The 19,096-nt window shown below is 32.3% G+C and overlaps 1 protein-coding gene across 3 annotated transcripts in view; it reads left to right on the forward strand.

Annotated features, from left to right (window-relative positions):
• Nucleotides 1-19,096, forward strand: part of LOC124360147 (neuropathy target esterase sws) — a 76,082-nt gene that overhangs the window by 42,667 nt on the left and 14,319 nt on the right. For 2 of the 3 annotated variants that reach the window (XM_046813502.1, XM_046813503.1), the window contains exons 20-22: nucleotides 488-607; nucleotides 3,863-4,049; nucleotides 10,251-10,367. In XM_046813502.1, coding sequence (XP_046669458.1) covers nucleotides 488-607; nucleotides 3,863-4,049; nucleotides 10,251-10,367 — 424 coding nt within the window. The remainder of the gene's footprint in view (nucleotides 1-487; nucleotides 608-3,862; nucleotides 4,050-10,250; nucleotides 10,368-19,096) is intronic. The other variant, XM_046813504.1, reaches the window with a different exon arrangement.

Below are 19,096 nucleotides of genomic sequence, written 5' to 3' on the forward strand. Positions count from 1 at the left end.
CCAAACATGGTTTTTATCCCATAAAATTTCTAAAAGGAAATAGCGTTTGAACCCCTTTCTTCAGTGGAAATCCGATGAGTTTAATTCATTTTATCTTACGACCTGTGGCTTGTGAAACCAATTTTTACAAATTGATTGAATAGTTTTTTGTTGTATAACATCTATCTTATTTTATTTTGAGTGATAGTAATATTTCCTCTGAGTTAAATTATTTCCCAATATAATAAAAAAATATATTTCAAATAGATAATTAACCATATATCCTTAATAACTTTTGTAATAATTAACCTCAAAGTATTCTTTGTCTGTAAGATAAAGGATTCATGTTAATGACATAGATGAGTATTCACTGCTATGATCGGTATTTGTTTAAAAAAGACAAACAGCAACTGAGAGTGTATGGTGAAGCTTCAGTGTTGTTATGTATGTTGCCATTTCAGTGGTATGAATAAATCACAATGTAATAGATTGAATATATGTTTTCCAGGAAGCAGGTATTCCCATCGATATGGTGGGAGGAGTCAGCATCGGTGCATTTATGGGAGCACTGTGGTGTACAGAGAGAAACGTTACAACTATGACCCAGAAGGCCAGAGAATGGTCAAAGGTGAGTCCAAATTTTGCTGAAACAGACTCTGTCTTATATTGCAAGAACAATTCAACTGCACAGTGCATTTTATTCGCTATTACTGTGTTATTAATTTGGCATTGGGTAGTACTACATAAAACTGTGCCTCATCTTTGGTAGATAATATAAAATTAATTTGTTATGTTTTGTAATTATATTAGAAACATTTATTTCCCTATTGTGTGAACTCTGAATTACAGTGTAATCAATGTAATCATATAAAATGTTAAAGTAGTAGACTTGATGGTGAAAAGCTGTACATATGTATTTATTTGTATACAACAAGAGAACACTGTAGAAGGGATGATGCTTCAAAACACAAAATATTTTATAAGTCATAAAATTAATGAAATCAACAAAATTAGATTGGTTGATAGATGAAATCTAATTTTAGCTTTAACTGAAGTTTAAAATTCTTTGTTTGAAGGTTATTTTTGACGATGGAAGGATTGTGAAGGAAACAGGATTTTTCCGGACATTTGCCATCGTTAAGTGAAACAAGAAAACAGTAACACTACGTTTCGAGATCTGCAGTAATTATGGAACTGTTAGAACTATGCACTCAATGCAATTATTTTGAGTTAGAGGGTAAAATTTACCGTCAAGATGAGGGGATGGCAATGGGTTCTCCACTGTCTCCTATTTTCGCCAAATCTTTATGGAGGAATTCGAGCGAAAAGCTTTGGCTTCAGCTCAGTTCAAACCGAAGATTTGGTGGAGGTATGTGGATGATACCTTTGTTATTTTTTCTCATGGAGACATTGAATTAAATAATTTTTTGAATCACATTAATAGTATTTCTCCTTCCATCCGCCTCACAATGGAAGTGGAAGTCCAAAACAAGCTTCCCTTTTTGGATGTGTGTGTATTAGAGATAGGGATGTCCTTAAGACAACTGTTTTCGAAAGATAACACACACAGGAAAATATTTAAATTATAGTAATTAATAAGTGCAAACGAACCAGAAGAATCATTCCTGAGTCCGAAAAAACAGAATTGTGATAAATTTGCGTTTATGTCAATCCCTTATGTGCCGGGATTATCGGAGAAAATTAGAAGAGTAGGTAGAAAAGTACAACATTAGAACCGCGTTTAAAACACACAACACTCTTAGACAAAGTCTCGTAAAAACAAAACCAAAAAATGGCACACAGGATTCCAAAAACTGTGTTTACAGTATAAAATGTAGCTGCAATAGGGAATACATAGGCGAGACAAAAAGACCACTAAACATAAGGATAAAAGAACACAAAGAAAACACGAGAAAGGGTTTCACAGAAAAGTCAAAAATTGCACACCATTGTTGGTCCGAAGACCATCATATGAATTGGGATGAAGCCCACATAATACATCGGGAACCACATTTCTTCAAAAGGAAATTAATTGAGGCAACATACATTAAATTGGCAGACCAACCAATCAGTCCAACCATCAGTCGAGATTAGGCCGCTTTGGTTGCCAATTCTAAAAAAATGAACTAAAGAGAATACCAAAAGTATCAAACGGATCGGATATTTGCAATAAAACCAATGCGGAGTCACAATATGGTTTTTAAGAAGTTCATCTCGCATGAACCAATAATAACGAAAGGGCCCATTCCTGTTTCCCCTTTTCCCTTGTATTTCCGCCATCTTGTTTTAGCCGGCCGTCACGATTACCATTGGCTACCCCCTCTGGTCAGTCGTAAATGGTTAGTAGACGAGTGAAGACATATTGTGACCTGTATTCCGTAGTTTAGTTTTAATGATTGGTGTTTTGTATAGTTTTTTTATTAAGTGGCATGGTCTTTAGTGTTAGTGAAGTTGACATACAACATGTAGGTTGTGATTCTGACTCAGGCGTGCCACAACGCTTTAGTAAGATTTGTTTATTTTAACCTAGTTTGTAATTATGTATTAGGTTAGTTCTTTACCTGAAGAAGAGATCAGATTGCAGATCTCGAAACGTAGTGTTACTGTTTTTCTTGTTTCACTTAATGAAGTTTAAAACTTTCCCATATGCATAAAAAATTAATCAGTTAATATTCCTGTTTCAAATTTAATGCTGTAAAATAGCTGGTGAACTGATTTGTAATCAACTTAACCCTTTCAGGGCCAGGACCAAATATGAGATGTTGCAAAATTTTTTCACATATATCCGCTTGTAACTAGTCAAAAGTGCCAGGCTAAAATTGGCGATTTTGCAGTCTCTTAGATTAAAATTTATAACTTTTCATAAAAATTAGAGAATGACCTAAACGTTGCACCAAATTACTCGTATAGATATATACTATCAACAAAAAATATATAGATGTAGTTTTAAGGAATTTAAAATTAAAAAAAAAATAATGTTTTCATAGATTACATAAAAAATTTTAATTTTTTTGTAAATAACTAAAAAAGGAAAATAATTTTTCCGTGGGAAGCTATTTTATTATATTGTACATTTAGAAAGGAACAACCATACAAAATTTTGTGTTATTTCTCTCATAAATAAATTTTCTATAAATACGCACAATTGTACTTCGCAACAAGTGATAAAGCAACTGACGCTTATACTGCAAGAAACTTAAAATAAATATTCACATTATGGATGTACCGGTAAACATATGATTGTAGGATCCATAAACAGTTTCAATACAGTTAAAAACACTATTTACCAAGAAATATTTACACAATTTTATTTGAAATTTATTTACACTTTTTCTATTTACAAATATGCTACTTACAATTTCACTCCCGTGAGATCGCAAATTGTCAGTCATTGTAACTAATACACACAATAGCTAAGCACGTAACTACTAACACTACTAATATTTACAACCACAAAATAAAATAATGAAGAAGAATCCAGCATACAATAGTACGATTACACTAAAGCATAAAGAATTGAACAACAATAGATTGAGTCAGCTGATAATGTTACGTGACAATTACAAAATAAAAATGCATAGACCCCCAAAATAAAAATGATATTCATATTAATTATCTACAAATATACCAGGGAATAAAAAAACATAAAACTTTAATCATTTGACGTCGTATTTATTTAAGAAAACGACGAATATCAAGGTGACTATATATTGCCGCCTGGCGCTTTTCGCGTATGTCACCGATGGCAATATATTGCCACCTGGCACTTTTCAGATGCGATCTATGGTGGCAATATATTGCCGCCTGGCCCGGAAAGGGTTAATCAAAATCGTTATGTTTCATTCTTCTCCTCAACTTTAAAATTAATTTTCTGTATTTCTAGAAAATGACTCAGTGGTGGAGGCAGTTGTTGGACCTGACGTATCCAGCAACGTCTATGTTCAAGGGTTCTTATTTCAACCAAACCATCTACAGCACATTCGGTGACACGTACATCGAGGACTTGTGGTTGCCGTACTTCACCATCACCACCGACATCACGGCCAGCGTCATGCGCATCCACACTCATGGTTAGTCCCATTCCATAACAAGTAGATGTTTTCAGCTTTTAGTCATGTCATCAAGCAAAATATCATCCTTAAGGGGTACTCTGCTGGAAATTTCCCGGATGCCATGACCTCATCGAATGTTATGTTTGTCATTTCAGGTCATGTGAAGTTTAGTAATAACATGCTTTACGATCAAAATCATATTTTATTAACATATACGAGGTGTGGCTGGGAAATAACCGAATTAGTATTGGTGGAGCCACAGAACAATCGCTATAAGGCTGAAAATCGTTCAGCCTGTCATGTGACTCCCACTCCTACCCCATCGTGAGTTTCGCCTGGCTCCCATACTTATTCCGCCTGTAGCACCAGTTATAAGTGGTTAACCTTTTGTCTCTGCGTCAGAAAAAATGTTGAGTATTCAGAAAAAAGAGTGTGTGAACATCAAATTTCTTTTCAAAATTGGAAAATCTGCGAGTGAATCATTTGTAATGTTACAACAAGAGTACGATGTTGACTGTTTATCACGAACACAAGTGTTTGAGTAGCTTAAATGATTTAAAGATGACCGCGTAGACATGAGTGACAATTCACACATTGGCAGACCATGATGATTGTTTTTTTTTTTATATCAAAGAGATCATAGACATTGATAGGATACTGGAGGGGTAGACAGTGATCAGAATTTCTACGTTAGCGCTCTGATTACCCTACGTGAGCATGTACAGAGAAAACAGAATGTTTAGGGAAAAATAATGGATCCTCCACCAGGACAAGCTTTACCTCACAAAGCTTTGTCAGTTAAGACGTTTTTGGCCAAACAATATTTCTGTCTTAAATCATCCACTTTACACATTCGACCTGGCTACCTGTGACCTTTTTTGTTCCCTAAAGTCAAATCAGCTTTGAAAGGAACAATTGAAAGGAGACTGTTGAAACACTAAAAGAAAAAGTGACAGAAGTCATGAACAGGCTTATGGAAAATGATTTGCAGCATTGTTAAGAACATTCATTGTACAATTCAAATGGAGTGTTGTAGAGATCGAGGAGGGAAGTACAGTGAAAGGGATAAGATAAAATTGTAAATATCAGTAAGTATAATTTGTTTTGAGCCTGAGTCCGGTTATTTTCTAGCCACACACCTTGTGAATATATATAATTGTGATTAATGTCAAACTTTTAAAAATGACTCCAAGAGAGTATCTAACATTAGGTACTGAAACATATCATTTCTCCAGATTTTTCCTTAGTTCTCCATGCATTCATTACTTTTCCATATTTTCAAATTCTAAAATCTGTAGGGTGTTTGTAAGGAAAACAAATATGTTGAATATGATTGCTGAAATTTTATTGAGTTAAGCATAAACAATTTTATTTTTATCTCATTGGTTTAGTAAATCTATCAAAAGCTATAGTTTTATAATTTTGTTAGTAGGAGTGTGACGTAAGAAATCATTTATATGAACGGAATAGGAGAAATATTTTTAGTTTCTCTGTTGCTGTCCATTGCGTATGTTAGCCGTTCTTAAGTAGTGTTAGCCATTTTGTTAATGTCATAATCAGTGTTTAGTGAAAGTTTATCAGTCATTATAATTAAGTATTAGAAAAATAAATGTCTTTATTAAAATCTGTTCAATAAATTATCAGCTCATGATCAGCCATCGATCTTCAGGAAGTCAAACTAACCGATAAAAAAATTTATTTTACTTATGTGAGTTTGCATGTGTGTATAATTTATTTTATTACCTATTCTAATTGGATAATTTCCAAGCCTATGTGGATAAGGAACATTCTAAGTTACAGAATGTATTTCTTAGTAATCATAATTGTTCCTATCCTACTTTATAAGTAATTAAAATCTTAATGTTCCTTGTTGATAATGCGGTTCCATTTTCTGAGCTAATGCAAAATTATCACATTTAGAAAAATTTATTTTGGTTCCCCGTATTTGCACATGATTTATGTTTTGCTAAAACTAAATGAATTTTCAATCACTGAGATAGTACAGATTTATTAATGTTGCTATAATATTAACTTCCCAAAATATCTGGTGTTTGTAAAATGTGTAAATTATCACCAAAAATAATTTTTTATTATTTTCCTAAGATTAAATATGGCATTTACTTTATGTTAGTATTGTGTATTTACACTTGTATTTCATCATTATGCACTTAATTTGATTTCATAGTATTAGCAAGATTAAAATATATTATTTAGTAAATTTTATTTTCTAAATAGATTATATTTCCAACAAAATAACTATCCTGCATTTTTAATGCCCTCAAAAAAATTTTACTTTATAAGTATGGCTTCCCCCTAATGTTAGAAGTATTTTTTTTACAAACATTTGCATATCATAAAAAAATTCAAACATTTTTTATGACCTATTTTAAGTGCTAACGTTACTCCTTAATTCATTTTGATAAAAACATTATGTAACATTATATATATAGCTGCTCATTTGGATTTTTAGAAAATCCTTGCTCAAAGCTCCAAAATAGTGTAGTAGTACAGAATAAAGTGACCAAGGGTTAAAAGTGTTAACAATATCTTATTATAAGAAACATAATAGTAATTTTTTTCCTCTAAAGTAGCAAAACTTAGATACATCTTTATGACTGGAAGGGGACGAATGATTATGTCATTCTAAAAATTAAAATGTTCTTTACGGGAATCTTTAGTTATAAACCACAGCAGAGATTTGGATCTAAACTAATCCAAACCAATCTGGAAGTAAGTGATGATTTGTCACTGTTTCTTATAAAGATTCTTTAATTTAAAATATATACCCTTGGGACTAAATTAACTAATCAAAACCAAACCAGATCAATGATAATCGAATATATTTAATTTAAAAATACTATTTACCTACAGTATGTTATTAACTGAAACTACAAATTGTAATTTCATATCATGTTCGTTTTCATAAATGTGCATCATCATTGTTGCTCAACTGTACAATATTTGTCCATCCCTAACAAACTGCATGAAGTAAAATATCGTAAGGATAACAACAGATTATACAGATGTAATGATGTTTTAATAGTCAGTTATGTAGAAAAATAATTTGCTTGACGTGATCGTTTTAAAGTTATTTCTACTTAGACATAGCTTTGACATATTTTTAAAATATCATTTTTATAAACAGCTATTCTTTCAGAAATAATGTCACAGACAAAAAGCAGAGAAAATTTAGACCAAAAAGAAATGTACAATATGGTAATTAGCATATTAATATTCCGACACTTCCTAGTTTTTGTGTTTATATAATATTCATTATTAATGTTCTTCATACCATCCATCATTGCTTCAAAATAAGACATTTTATTTTGTTCTCAAATATTTTTCAGAATATCACAATATCTCTAAATTTTATTCTAATAGTATTTTGCTCTAAATTGTGTAATTCGCAATGCTACATAGATTATTTGGAAATTCTGGAATGTCGTGTAAATTAAAAAATTCAAATAATAAATATTTGTAACCCCAATGTAGTTTTATTGGAAGAGAAAGATCAATTTTCGGTATTTGTTTTGAAAAGCAGGTTAAAATTTAGCAAGTCCTCTGAAAAATAGGCTTTGCTAATGCTCAGCCAATAGAAATACTATAAGATAAGAGAAGCAGCATCAATAAAATGTTTATTTAGGAAAGTTGTATTGTATAATTATTAAAAATTGCATTTTTCCTAACCTTGAGATTTCTTTGATCCTCTGATCATCATGCACAAACGTATAACCATTTTTAAACTCATGACACACTTAAACACACTTGTATGATTCATAGCTTTATCTCCATATGTAGTTTTTGCCTCATTATAAACCTCAACCAGAGTTTTTCCCTTCTAAATGAGATGATGACGTGTCGCTCTTAACTTGAGATTGGATTGACATTTTTCATGAAACTCATTGTTGCAACAACAGTTCTCAATGTACTAACCTCAAACCGGTCTCATTGCAGAGGTGAGGAATCATATTTCAACATAGCGAATAAGGTCCGTCCGGCCGCGAGAGCCTCAGTAGACTTACTTCCTGGTTATCCCTTGTATAGTGGTCTGTCATTGTTAATGACTACCCCAAATTATTTAAATCTTTTTCTTCTGTTTACACTTCTAATAATATTTTTAATTTATTGTGTTAACGTCTCTCTAATGGATTGAAAGTTGTAATCATTCTGTGCTATTAGGTTACCAGTCTCCATATGAAATATGTGTGTTGGATTATCTCTGTTACAAGTTTCACTGCTGTGGTAGCATAGTTCATGTATTCACTTTTACTGTGACTGTTCATCACAATTTGTATGAAGCACAAAGGTGGGACCAGGTACTATGATTGTGAGGCAATACTGGTGTCCCATGGATGAACAAGTATTGATTTGAATATCTACAGTGTAGTAATTTTTGTTCAATCATCAGGAGTTGCTTTTGATATTCACATTATTTTAGCTTTCAGGATGTCATTGAAGTTTTTCTGTATTGTTGAGGTCGGCACTTTGTATGGTGTATTAGGAGTAGTGTTATTCCTTATTGTTGATTTGTTAATGAATAAATATTACATCTTTTGAAGATATGATTTGTGCAAAGTTTTATCTTCAATTTCAATTTAATGCTGTAAATATTTAGTGGATTGCTTTTGAGAGCTATCCATATTGCTTTTTGTCTCCGTTACAGAAGAGCAATCGTTCTATAAGAAAATATATTAAAATTTACTATCATAGTATTTGTCTGTAGTAAAATGTCAGTATGTTATCCCTGTCCATCTATATCAGTCTTAACTGCATGAATTTATTTGAAATAAAAAAATATATTTATTTAATAAGATATTTTATTCCTCTTCATTCATTCTGGTAGCAGGATAGTGTATACCATAGTACTTTTATTGGTTAGTTATTCACAACAAACAATCATTTTATTCCAGTAAAATGGAAATATAAGATATGTGTTTAGTTACAGTAATTATTATTACTGTCCTTTGACGATTCAATATCCTAGTTGTTAACAAATACATTGCCTGAAGTTATTCATTTTATTCATATATGAATTGGAACTGTACACTGTGCGTTGACAATCAGTTTGTTGGTTGGAGTATGCTAACATAGAATAACACAATCCTGTAGCTATTAATCTATGGGTGATGGCAGTAACCAGTTCTGTACGCGGTGGTGGCTGTATTTGGCTTAAATCTCTGTCCTGAGAAAAAGTAAACAAGAAAAAATTTGAGTAAAGTAAATTGGGTGACCAGGGGAGTAAAACAATAATAATAAACCCACAAGATAAGTCGTATAATATTAAAGCCTTTTGCTTACAACTCACAATTGCTTTTAGTTTGTTCTTCACAGTATCTGAAACATTCATTCATGTTTTATTATTTTCTATTATTTTGTGTGCGCTTTTTGCTTTAGATGATCAGCTTTGATGCTTTTATTTATTGTAGCCATTATTTTTCTTTAATATCAAATCTAGTAATGTTATTTAGATTTTTCTTTAATTTATTTAAATAAGTTTAGTTTTTGTTTGAAATCTGTGCATTAGTTACTATTTTGACTTCTATTATGAATTTCACTTGTTTAATTTTATGTAAATATTTCCACTGTGTCATGTCAACGAGAAGTCTCACTCTGAAAATTAATTGTTTAATTAATAACAACAATTCATTGAACTCATTTGTCTTTAAACAATCAGTTCTGTGTTAATTTGGTTTAAACAATATATTTGTCCGTTATTGCGAAAGTGATATCTTTTTCTACTATTGTTTACACGTTAAAACAGATGTTTATTAAAAATAAATATTTTATAATTTATTAAAGGTTTAAAATTTATTTATGAAATGTAAGAAGATATTATTTATGAGTAAAAAAGATTATGTTTTGAATACACAAATAATCATAAAATAATTATCATATTTATATATTTTACATTAAATTTTACTTATTTATTGATATTAAATATTGTTTATATGAAACTAAATAGAGAAAGGCAGATAAATTGTTTTACTATTTTATAGAAAATTAATAGATTATACCAAATTTATTTCAGATTATTTTACAAATTGTAAGATATTTGTGACAAAATTGTAAGCATAAAATCAACAGTTAATTGTTTATATTCTTATTGGCTTTTATTTTTTGAAGTCACTGGTGTTTAGTTGAGGACTTTTTCTCATTGAACTGACACAGCCAACTGTGCATGAGAGTGCGGTGGAATTGCATGGCCGTGTTTCTGTCCAGGCTCCTTGTGGCGCTACATCCGCGGCTCCATGTCCTTGTCTGGCTACATGCCCCCTCTCTGTGACCCCACCGACGGCCACCTCTTGTTGGACGGGGGCTATGTCAACAACCTCCCAGGTAATACATTTACAGTACACTTTCTAACGCAACCACCCAACCACCCTTGCTGCTCACCACTTTAATCCAATCAACAAATTCGTTGGATGCACAATTTCCAAATTTCTTAATTGAAACAAATTGGATCTATTCAGTTACTAACACAGTACAATATTGTATTCCATATATTTATTTAAATGTTTGTACACAAATTTTTATTGAATTTGAAACCAAAAGAAGGGAATACCATACTAACTCAACGTTTACCACAATGGAAAGGTATTTGCAATCAAATATCTTGTACGATACTAATCAGAGGCTTAGGTTTTGGAATTTGGAATTATGGTGTGTTTGGGTTTGACTACTGTTGTTATTACACAATGACAAATGATTATGTTTTCAGTCCCATCTCTTACTTAATCTGATGGCAGGGTAGGATCCATTCAGTGATGTTGATAGGTTGTCTTGTTAAATATTTCATTTTGTTGTTCTCGGTTAGATGTTGTCTAGTTTATATGGTTGTTAGCAATGTACTTTATTTGTAATCTTTGAGATTAGAATGGTGTCATTAGTTAAAGGTACAATGAAGCAGAAACAAAAGAGAAAGGTTAAAATGGTTGAAGAAAAGTAGATTTGTCATTTGTTATCCAGTTCCAAAATTCTTCCAAAGAGTAGAAAGGATATTAAAGAAATCCTGTTATTAGATGCTTTTCCTGCTGTTCTGTGATGTTTTTAACCTCTTGTGGTAGTGTAGAAATCGTAGCTCCAGCTCTTATAGGTCAGTCGATGGATGGCAAGTGTATAATTCCGTACTACTCTTGTATTATGAGGATGTACATCTGCTTCTCTTGTCAGGGTTTTGTCGATGATTACTTATTTTATTCTATTACAAAGTGTCAGTTTCCCATTAGATGTTATAAATGTCTATAAGATTTTGAAAAGACATTCCCTCTTTGTCCATAATATGTAGTTTGGTTTTCTAGTGTGTATGTGTGTGCCCTTTATAGGGCAAACAATATTTTTGCCATTTTGCGGGAAAGCTCTCCGGTCGAAAAATGAACCACCCTGAAAATCTTGAAATGACCAACCACTTTTTTACCATGTTTTAAATTTTTAACGATTTTGTTTCATTGTAAATGCTAACACTAGACATTACAGATCACTAAATAATTTTTTTTATGTTTATTTAATTTTTTAGAGGGCGGTTGAATTTTCAACCGGAGAGCGTTCCCGCAAAATGAACTATGTATGTGTTTGCCGGTTTAAAAATCAACCACTTAGAAAACTTATGAAATTGAAGGAAAAATTAAAACAATAGATTTAGCAAAACATAAAAACTGCCTTTTATTTATACAGAATTGAAAATTGCACAATATTGTGATACAAAATCTTGTCAGTGGTACACATTTACACCTTTAAAACATATAAGGTGTCGGAGTGATTCAAAGTCTTTGGCAGTGTAGTTCTCCATTTTCCTTTTCTTGGTTTTAGTTTCTCCATCCGATTCAGAATCCATTCTGCAATAAAAACAAAAATTGTATATAGCTATAGCAATTTATTCCGGTACATTTTATAAAGTCAGCCAACAGTGAAGTATTCTATAAATTATTCATTTTTTTAGACAAAATAATTTTATTTGTTACAGAAATATCTACTATTTCATAGGTCTATTTGTTTTGGTAGCTATTAGCATAAAATACGTTTCCAAACAGAAAAATTATGTAAGGTGGAAAATTATAACAGTTTGTAAAATTTTGCTATCATGTAAATACCATATTATTGTACTTTTGGCCTAATATCTTGCCTGCACTGATTATTTATATCTTAAAACGCCCTAATTTATCTTTTGTCATAATTTTAAAGTGTTATACTAATGTATGTAAAACTCTGAGGACTACATATATTTTTTTATAAATATTTTCCAATGTCATGATTTTTAGGTTAAGTGTAGAAGCAAAGACAAAATTGTAGTTAAATAAATTCAAGTGACGGTGACAACGATAAATGACTGATAAATCAAATACCTAAAACATTGTAAATAAAATTTTGTTATTACAAAGAACTTCATATTTACCTGTCAGGAGATAAATTTGATATTAACTCGCTATCACACCAACTGCTGCTTGGTTCACGAGCTGGGAAGGTCTCTGGTTGATAAATCAACCATTTGCCACTCTTCAGATTAAAACTGACAACAGGAAGGAACAGGCAAGCTGAACAAAATTAGTAAGCTTCCATACAACCTACCAAGCTACAGGAAACAACAAGAACGACAACTGCATGCTCTGTCACCGAATTATGAACCATATTGTAAATGGTTGAACTTTTAACCGGAGACTGTTCCCGCAAAAGTAATAAAGTTTCCTTGCCCATATAAATGCAAATTAGGTGGTTGATTTTTCAACCGGAGACTGTTAAAGGGTTAAAAAAAATGCTTCTAAAATATTTTATATATTTTAACTACATTGATAACATCAACAATGTGAATTAGTAATGGTAAAATAAGTAAAGAATAAAAAAATATTTGTTAAAATATAAATATTTGTAAAACAGGGCATTATTAGGCTGAAGAAAACAGTCACATCCATAAATATTGGCACTTGATCACAATCCTCTCTCAATGATACAAAATTACTTATCAGCACAGCTGCGTTCAAGGTATCAATCACTCCAGAGCATTGTCAGGTTTTTAATGAATGAAAAAAACTCCTATGTACGCTGACTGCATAAGGCAGCAGCATATGCAGTTCTGCCTTCAGGCAGAAGGCATTGTAGTTGGGCTGAGAGGTTAGGAATTATCATGTGATTATAAAAATATAAGAATAATAGCAAGCAATTATGGTAAATTTTATATAGCACCGAAAACTTAGATAGTCATCTTTATTTCATTATATAATTGCAGGTGATCAACAACTGATGAACTCAATAGTGAACTACATGTAAGTTGTATGTATTCCATAATTGCAGAGCATCTTATACAAAATGATTTCCACAGAATTTTGAAAAGTGAACAAAACAGTACCATTTTTCAAATAGTCAGTTGCAATTAGACAGAAATAAGTGTGGAATAAATGATGAAGCAACATCCATGACTGAACTCCCAAATAAAATATTACAACTATGAAGTGGTAAAGTTATTATAGTTGAAACGTATAAGTGTGGTTTCACTGAATTTGGAAGGTACTGGGCCCTTGTTTCAGAGGTGCATGGACCTTTGAGGAAGGCTATGTATGACACTAAACCATTACACTCTGCCGGGACATTGAGAGAGCGGAGCAGCCGGCATTGATTAAATAACCTTTTCCACCAAATTGCACAGCTCAAGTTCACTCTAATAAGTTGGGAATCCAAGAGAACGAGAGTTGAACTTATCCTGTGAAACCTAGATTACGGAATTTCCTAATCACCAGAACTACTGAAAAGATGCTTAGATAACATGAGTAATTGAAGAATCTAGCGATGAGGTTAACAAACAGAATGGGCAGACGACCACCAGCTGTAGCTAAGATTTGGAAGAAGGCTCGGTACGGCTATCGGCCCGACCACTGGCCAAAGTGGCAGATACCAAATCCTCCCTCTACAGGGAGTGAAAGGAAAAGAAAATGTTCTCTGAAAAGGTTAAGATAGTTGGATAGAAAGGAGAAATCAGAGACTACAAAAAAACTGGTGTTGCTGGTTCAAAACACGGTCATCAGGCTGGAACTTGCATCAGTTTGGATCTCCTTTATGCCTGTGAAGTGCTCAAGATGTGTAACGGCTAGCATCTATTCTGACTGACCACTCTAGTCAGAAGAAAACTTCGTTAAAGAGGTGGAAGGCGAAACCTTGTGGTAGTAAAATTACACAGCTGGAGTCTCGTACTCTCAGTGGTAACTATTATTGATAAATCTAAAGTGTGGCCATGAAGATGGGTTTATTCTTTTTCACAAATAACTGATATGCTCAGTGGGAAGGAAGGTAAGTGTGCACTTCTTGGCCATTTGCATTTCCTAAGGTCTTCACCATGTGGACATTTCCATATTGGAACTCAAGGACCACTTAGACCCCCAAATGGAACTCCGAATGGCTTCTGGGATCCCTCAAACTACCAGGAATGTATTATTGCAAGTTTACATTCTTTTTTGTTGTTTTTTAATGAATAAAAAAAGACCATGTCAAAGCGAAATTAAGAGTCTGAACGATTGACACCCATCATAAAACCAACTGACCTAAGCTTTTCTTGATAAAACAGTGTTGGTAAAAACCTAGTACTGGTAACGGGATGACTGAAAAAAAATTTGATGGCCAGTGGGAAAAGACAAGATAAAGTTTATATACCCATACTACCCATTTGATCCATACTACCTTAATTTTATAAACTCAGAGAAAGTCTAATCACCTCCTGTATCAACGCAGTTACTCCATCAATACAGCAAATGTGTGAACAAAAGACCAGTAAAGTTAATATTTAACAGGACATGTAAATAAATAGAAATATTAAGATTACTAAACCAAACTGTCTGTAAAACGTTATATATATGCAAGGTGTCCAAAAAGTCGTGGGACAGCTAAATATTTTTGAAACTGTTTAAGATACAGCTACAAAACTTAGATATAGGGATACTGGACATACAAATGTGATGTAACACATACCCAGTGACCCACTACTTCTTCAGGAGTGTAGGCCAGAAGTAATGCACATGACGCTAAAGGTCTTTATCAGTAAACTACAATGCTGTAAACCTGAGCTATAAATGGCAGCAAATCACAGATGGCTTAAACTTGCAATTAAGCACTGTAAATAATAAACTATTAATTATTGCCATTTCATCCATAAACTATGTCATTGTAATAGGATTCAGTAATCATCAATTTTCTAGTTTTTCCCATGAATAAATTTAAAAAACTATCCATCTTTGCGGCATTGTACTTTACTAATAAAGACCTTTAATTTTGCGTGCATACCAACTTATGCTTACATTTAAGATTTTCTTTTGACTCGTTGTGGGCTGCCCCTAGGAGGAAGCAGAGTGTCAGTATATATGTATTAAATTAGATTTTCATATCCCGTAACTTATACAAAGTTTTGTAGCTATATTTTTAATTCTTTGAAAATATATTTAACCGTCCTGTGACTTTTTGGAAACCTTGTATTTCTTTGAATGTTTATGCTTGCATGTTATTACTGACTAGCCACTTTTTGTGGCCATTTCTATATGCAGAGAAAGAGAGCAATTTGTAATTCACTTAGTTTTTTACTTATTGAATTTTTTTATTTAGTTTTTTGGAAGTACTTCCTGAAAATAATTGCAAAAAACTTTCAATTTTGACATTTCTAAGTATTTTAATTTTAAAAATAACTGTGCATTTGCGGTTTTGCTCATGAAGAAGCAGAATGGGTTAAGTGTTTGAGACACTTGAGCCACTTCTTTGAGATGATTATTATATTTACCTTTTGTATATAATAATCTAACACTAGAATGTGTAGGCCACATTCAAAGTGGATGGGGTGCAGACTAAGAAAACTTAAAGCAAAAGTTGGGAAACCATTTGCTTTCTGATGAAAAACCAATAAAAGGAGCTAGAAGGTTGCCATGTAAAACAATTGATGGATTGCAAAGTTATTATGGAATTGCTATTAGGAACAATGTTGATAACTTATAAAAAATGAAGAAAATTGTGTGGGCAATTTATTTCCAGTGTCTGTCAACTGGCAGTATTCCCAGCCACAGCTTGTGTCCTCCGCCACCAGACACCTGTTGTAAATATAGATTAGCCCAAGCAAAAAATAAAGCATATAACCACAAAAGGACCATCCCCTTATCAATAATTGAGGCCATAAAGCATACTTTTTTGGCAAAACACAAAACGAATCTTTCAACAATGTTTTGTGGACAAGAATTCCAAAAATGCCTTTGTAGGAAGAAAAACCTTGGAATTATGAGCTGTAGATGTTCTTACATTTAATGTGGGAACATGAGCAGACTACAAGTGTTATAGGAATAGGACTTTGTGATTTGCGTTTAAATAATGTTGCTGTACTGAAAGATGCATATGACATCCGGACCCATAAAGCGGATAGAGCAGCCGGTAAGATGACCAAAGAGTCCAGAGTGCAAAAGAAAAGTAAGAGGCTTGCCGAAAGTGAAGGTGGGAATGATGATCTCTACTCTCCAGGAGGCGTCCAACTGTTGTAAGTTAAAATTGGCATAGTAAACAAAGGCTACCTTGGTTTGTTTTTGCGATTACCGAAAATTTCATTTTTAAACTTTAGGTACTAATATCTTGAGAACCGTAATACTCAAAGAATCAATTACTAATATAATTTAAAAAATTAAAAGAAATACAAAATAAAATTTTTTTTCAAAAAATTTATAAAAAGTTGAAATATAATTGATTCATCATAACTTGCTAAGGAACTTAGAAACATCCTCTAAAAATTTAAACTCATCTCAAATACAAACTGAAAAGTGTACCCTAAATTTAGGCTTTTTAACATGACCAATATAGGACCGTTTAGCCCCTTAAAATAAATATATTTAACTATATTAACATTCTCAAATCAATTTATTGAGAATAAATAAATGTTTCTGGTCTTTTATTATGAATATTTTTTTACAGTGAATGATCCGACACTTCAGCTTATTTATCAAATTACATTAGCCTGGACTCATATGATTTTTTTTAAATTATGTGTTTTTAACACGCTTTTATTAGCTTCAGTTGTATCTATGTAACGGAATCTTTGAGCATAATTTTCACCAATTTCCAGAAGTCTGATTAATGTGAAACTTTGCATACGTATCAAGGACCGATGACAATGCAATAATTTGATCATAGTTTTCCATTATCCTTATAAGGACCGCCAGGATTAATAAATTCTTTTATAGATCCTCTGTGATAGAGCTAGCCCGCGATCTGCGCTAACCCAGCGTTCAAGTCTCCATTCGTCTCGGTATTCTCGGATGTGCTTGACTCTCTTAATATAGTAATATTATAGTAGTCATCCAGTCTCTGCCATTTCCAGTGGTTTCCTTGACAGCCAGATCTCTAAGTACACGATCCATCGATGTTCTTTGTTTAGTATACATTACATAATAAAAATTTGAGTTGTTGCTTTACAGAAACATACATAGTATTTTTATCAGACAAAGCCTTTAGTGTTTTTTAACTAATTCCATTTCAACAATAATCCAAATTTTTCTTGCATTTTCAATTTTATTTACTATAAAATAAAGATGACCAAATACAGTTTAGTTATTTTACACATTACCGAAGACGTATAGCTAATAAATTAAATAATAAAAGTACCCAAATATGGGTATATTCAAGTCTGAACTACAATAACTATTAGTTTTATTATGTATGTGTATGTTTGATATATATCAAAGAAAAAGTGAGGGCTCTGTGGTGTAATGGTAGCACATTCACCCGGCAAGTGAGAGATCAGGATTCGAGTCCCGGCGGAGCAAGTACTTTTTGCGATTCAATGTTTATTGAAATTAAATAAGGCTATTGACATTTATATTATTTAAATAATTGAATCGGAAAAAGTGAGGGCTCTGTGGTGTAATGGTAGCACATTCACCCGACAAGTAAGAGATCCGGGTTCGAGTCCCGGCGGAGCAAGTACTTTTTGCGATTCAATGTTTATTTAAATTATATATTATATTATATTATTATATATATATATCAGAATATAGCAATTATATGATAAAAATATAAAATGATTTACGATACGAAAAATTCAACTTAGTTAAGAGTGTAACATTTTATAATAGTATATCTCAAATAAGTAATAGGTTTAATACAGATCAGTAAAAATGATAAATGATATATACTTGCTAACATTACGTTTATTAAATACTTCACATACCTAAACCTCAAGTCCGGCAAAGGTGTTTCAAACAGCCACAGTTCCTTGGTAGCTTGGATGCCAGCCTTCGAATTTTACGACAATAATTAATCTAAAGAGAACTGCGAAGCTCCGAGTCTCCAGGGATCAGAGCCGAAATCTTAAGTGCAAGCTCGAGGAGTCATATTGAGGCGATGCAGGTTGCTATTTCCCCGTTGGTAGCTATTAATAGGACAGAACCTTTAATGGGGCACCGATGACAGAAACGCACCAAGCGGGCAAAAACCTGTCCGACCCGACATCCTTGATCTAAGCTCGCGATTGTTTGCTGCTGGACTAGCGCATGTAGCACTTGTTAGTCGTGTAAGATCTTTAGACGGTATTCGGATGAAGAACTTGATTGCTCTAAGTTAACAGGAAATACCCCATGAAATAGTGAAGCTTTAAATGAAATGATGAGATTGCGGAATGATTCGTAAGAAATACCACATTTCCACAAGAAACTAATTGATACATCGAACTAAAAAATGAAAAATAAATAATAGTTTAAAAACTAAAAAAACACGCTTTTATAGCTAACCAAACTAAAAAATAGAAAATAATTGTTAATTACAAAGAGTTTATATTATGGTAGTAGAAGGCAAAACAATCATTCATAGTCAATCACCTCAAAATAAAATTATAATAAAATTTAAGTTATTAACAGAATAAATTAATTCAGAGTAAAAAGCGTGGGGTGCATTTTACTACATTTCATAAGTCTCCTCTCAGAGATAATTACCGATAGAATGATTGTAATATTTAATATATCGAGCACCCCACGCTTTTTACTCTGAATTAATTTATTCTGTTAATAGCTTAAATTTTATTATAATTTTATTTTGAGGTGATTGACTATGAATGATTGTTTTGCCTT

This window comes from Homalodisca vitripennis, chromosome 4 (assembly GCF_021130785.1).
Source record: "Homalodisca vitripennis isolate AUS2020 chromosome 4, UT_GWSS_2.1, whole genome shotgun sequence".
Taxonomy (NCBI): domain Eukaryota; kingdom Metazoa; phylum Arthropoda; class Insecta; order Hemiptera; family Cicadellidae; genus Homalodisca; species Homalodisca vitripennis.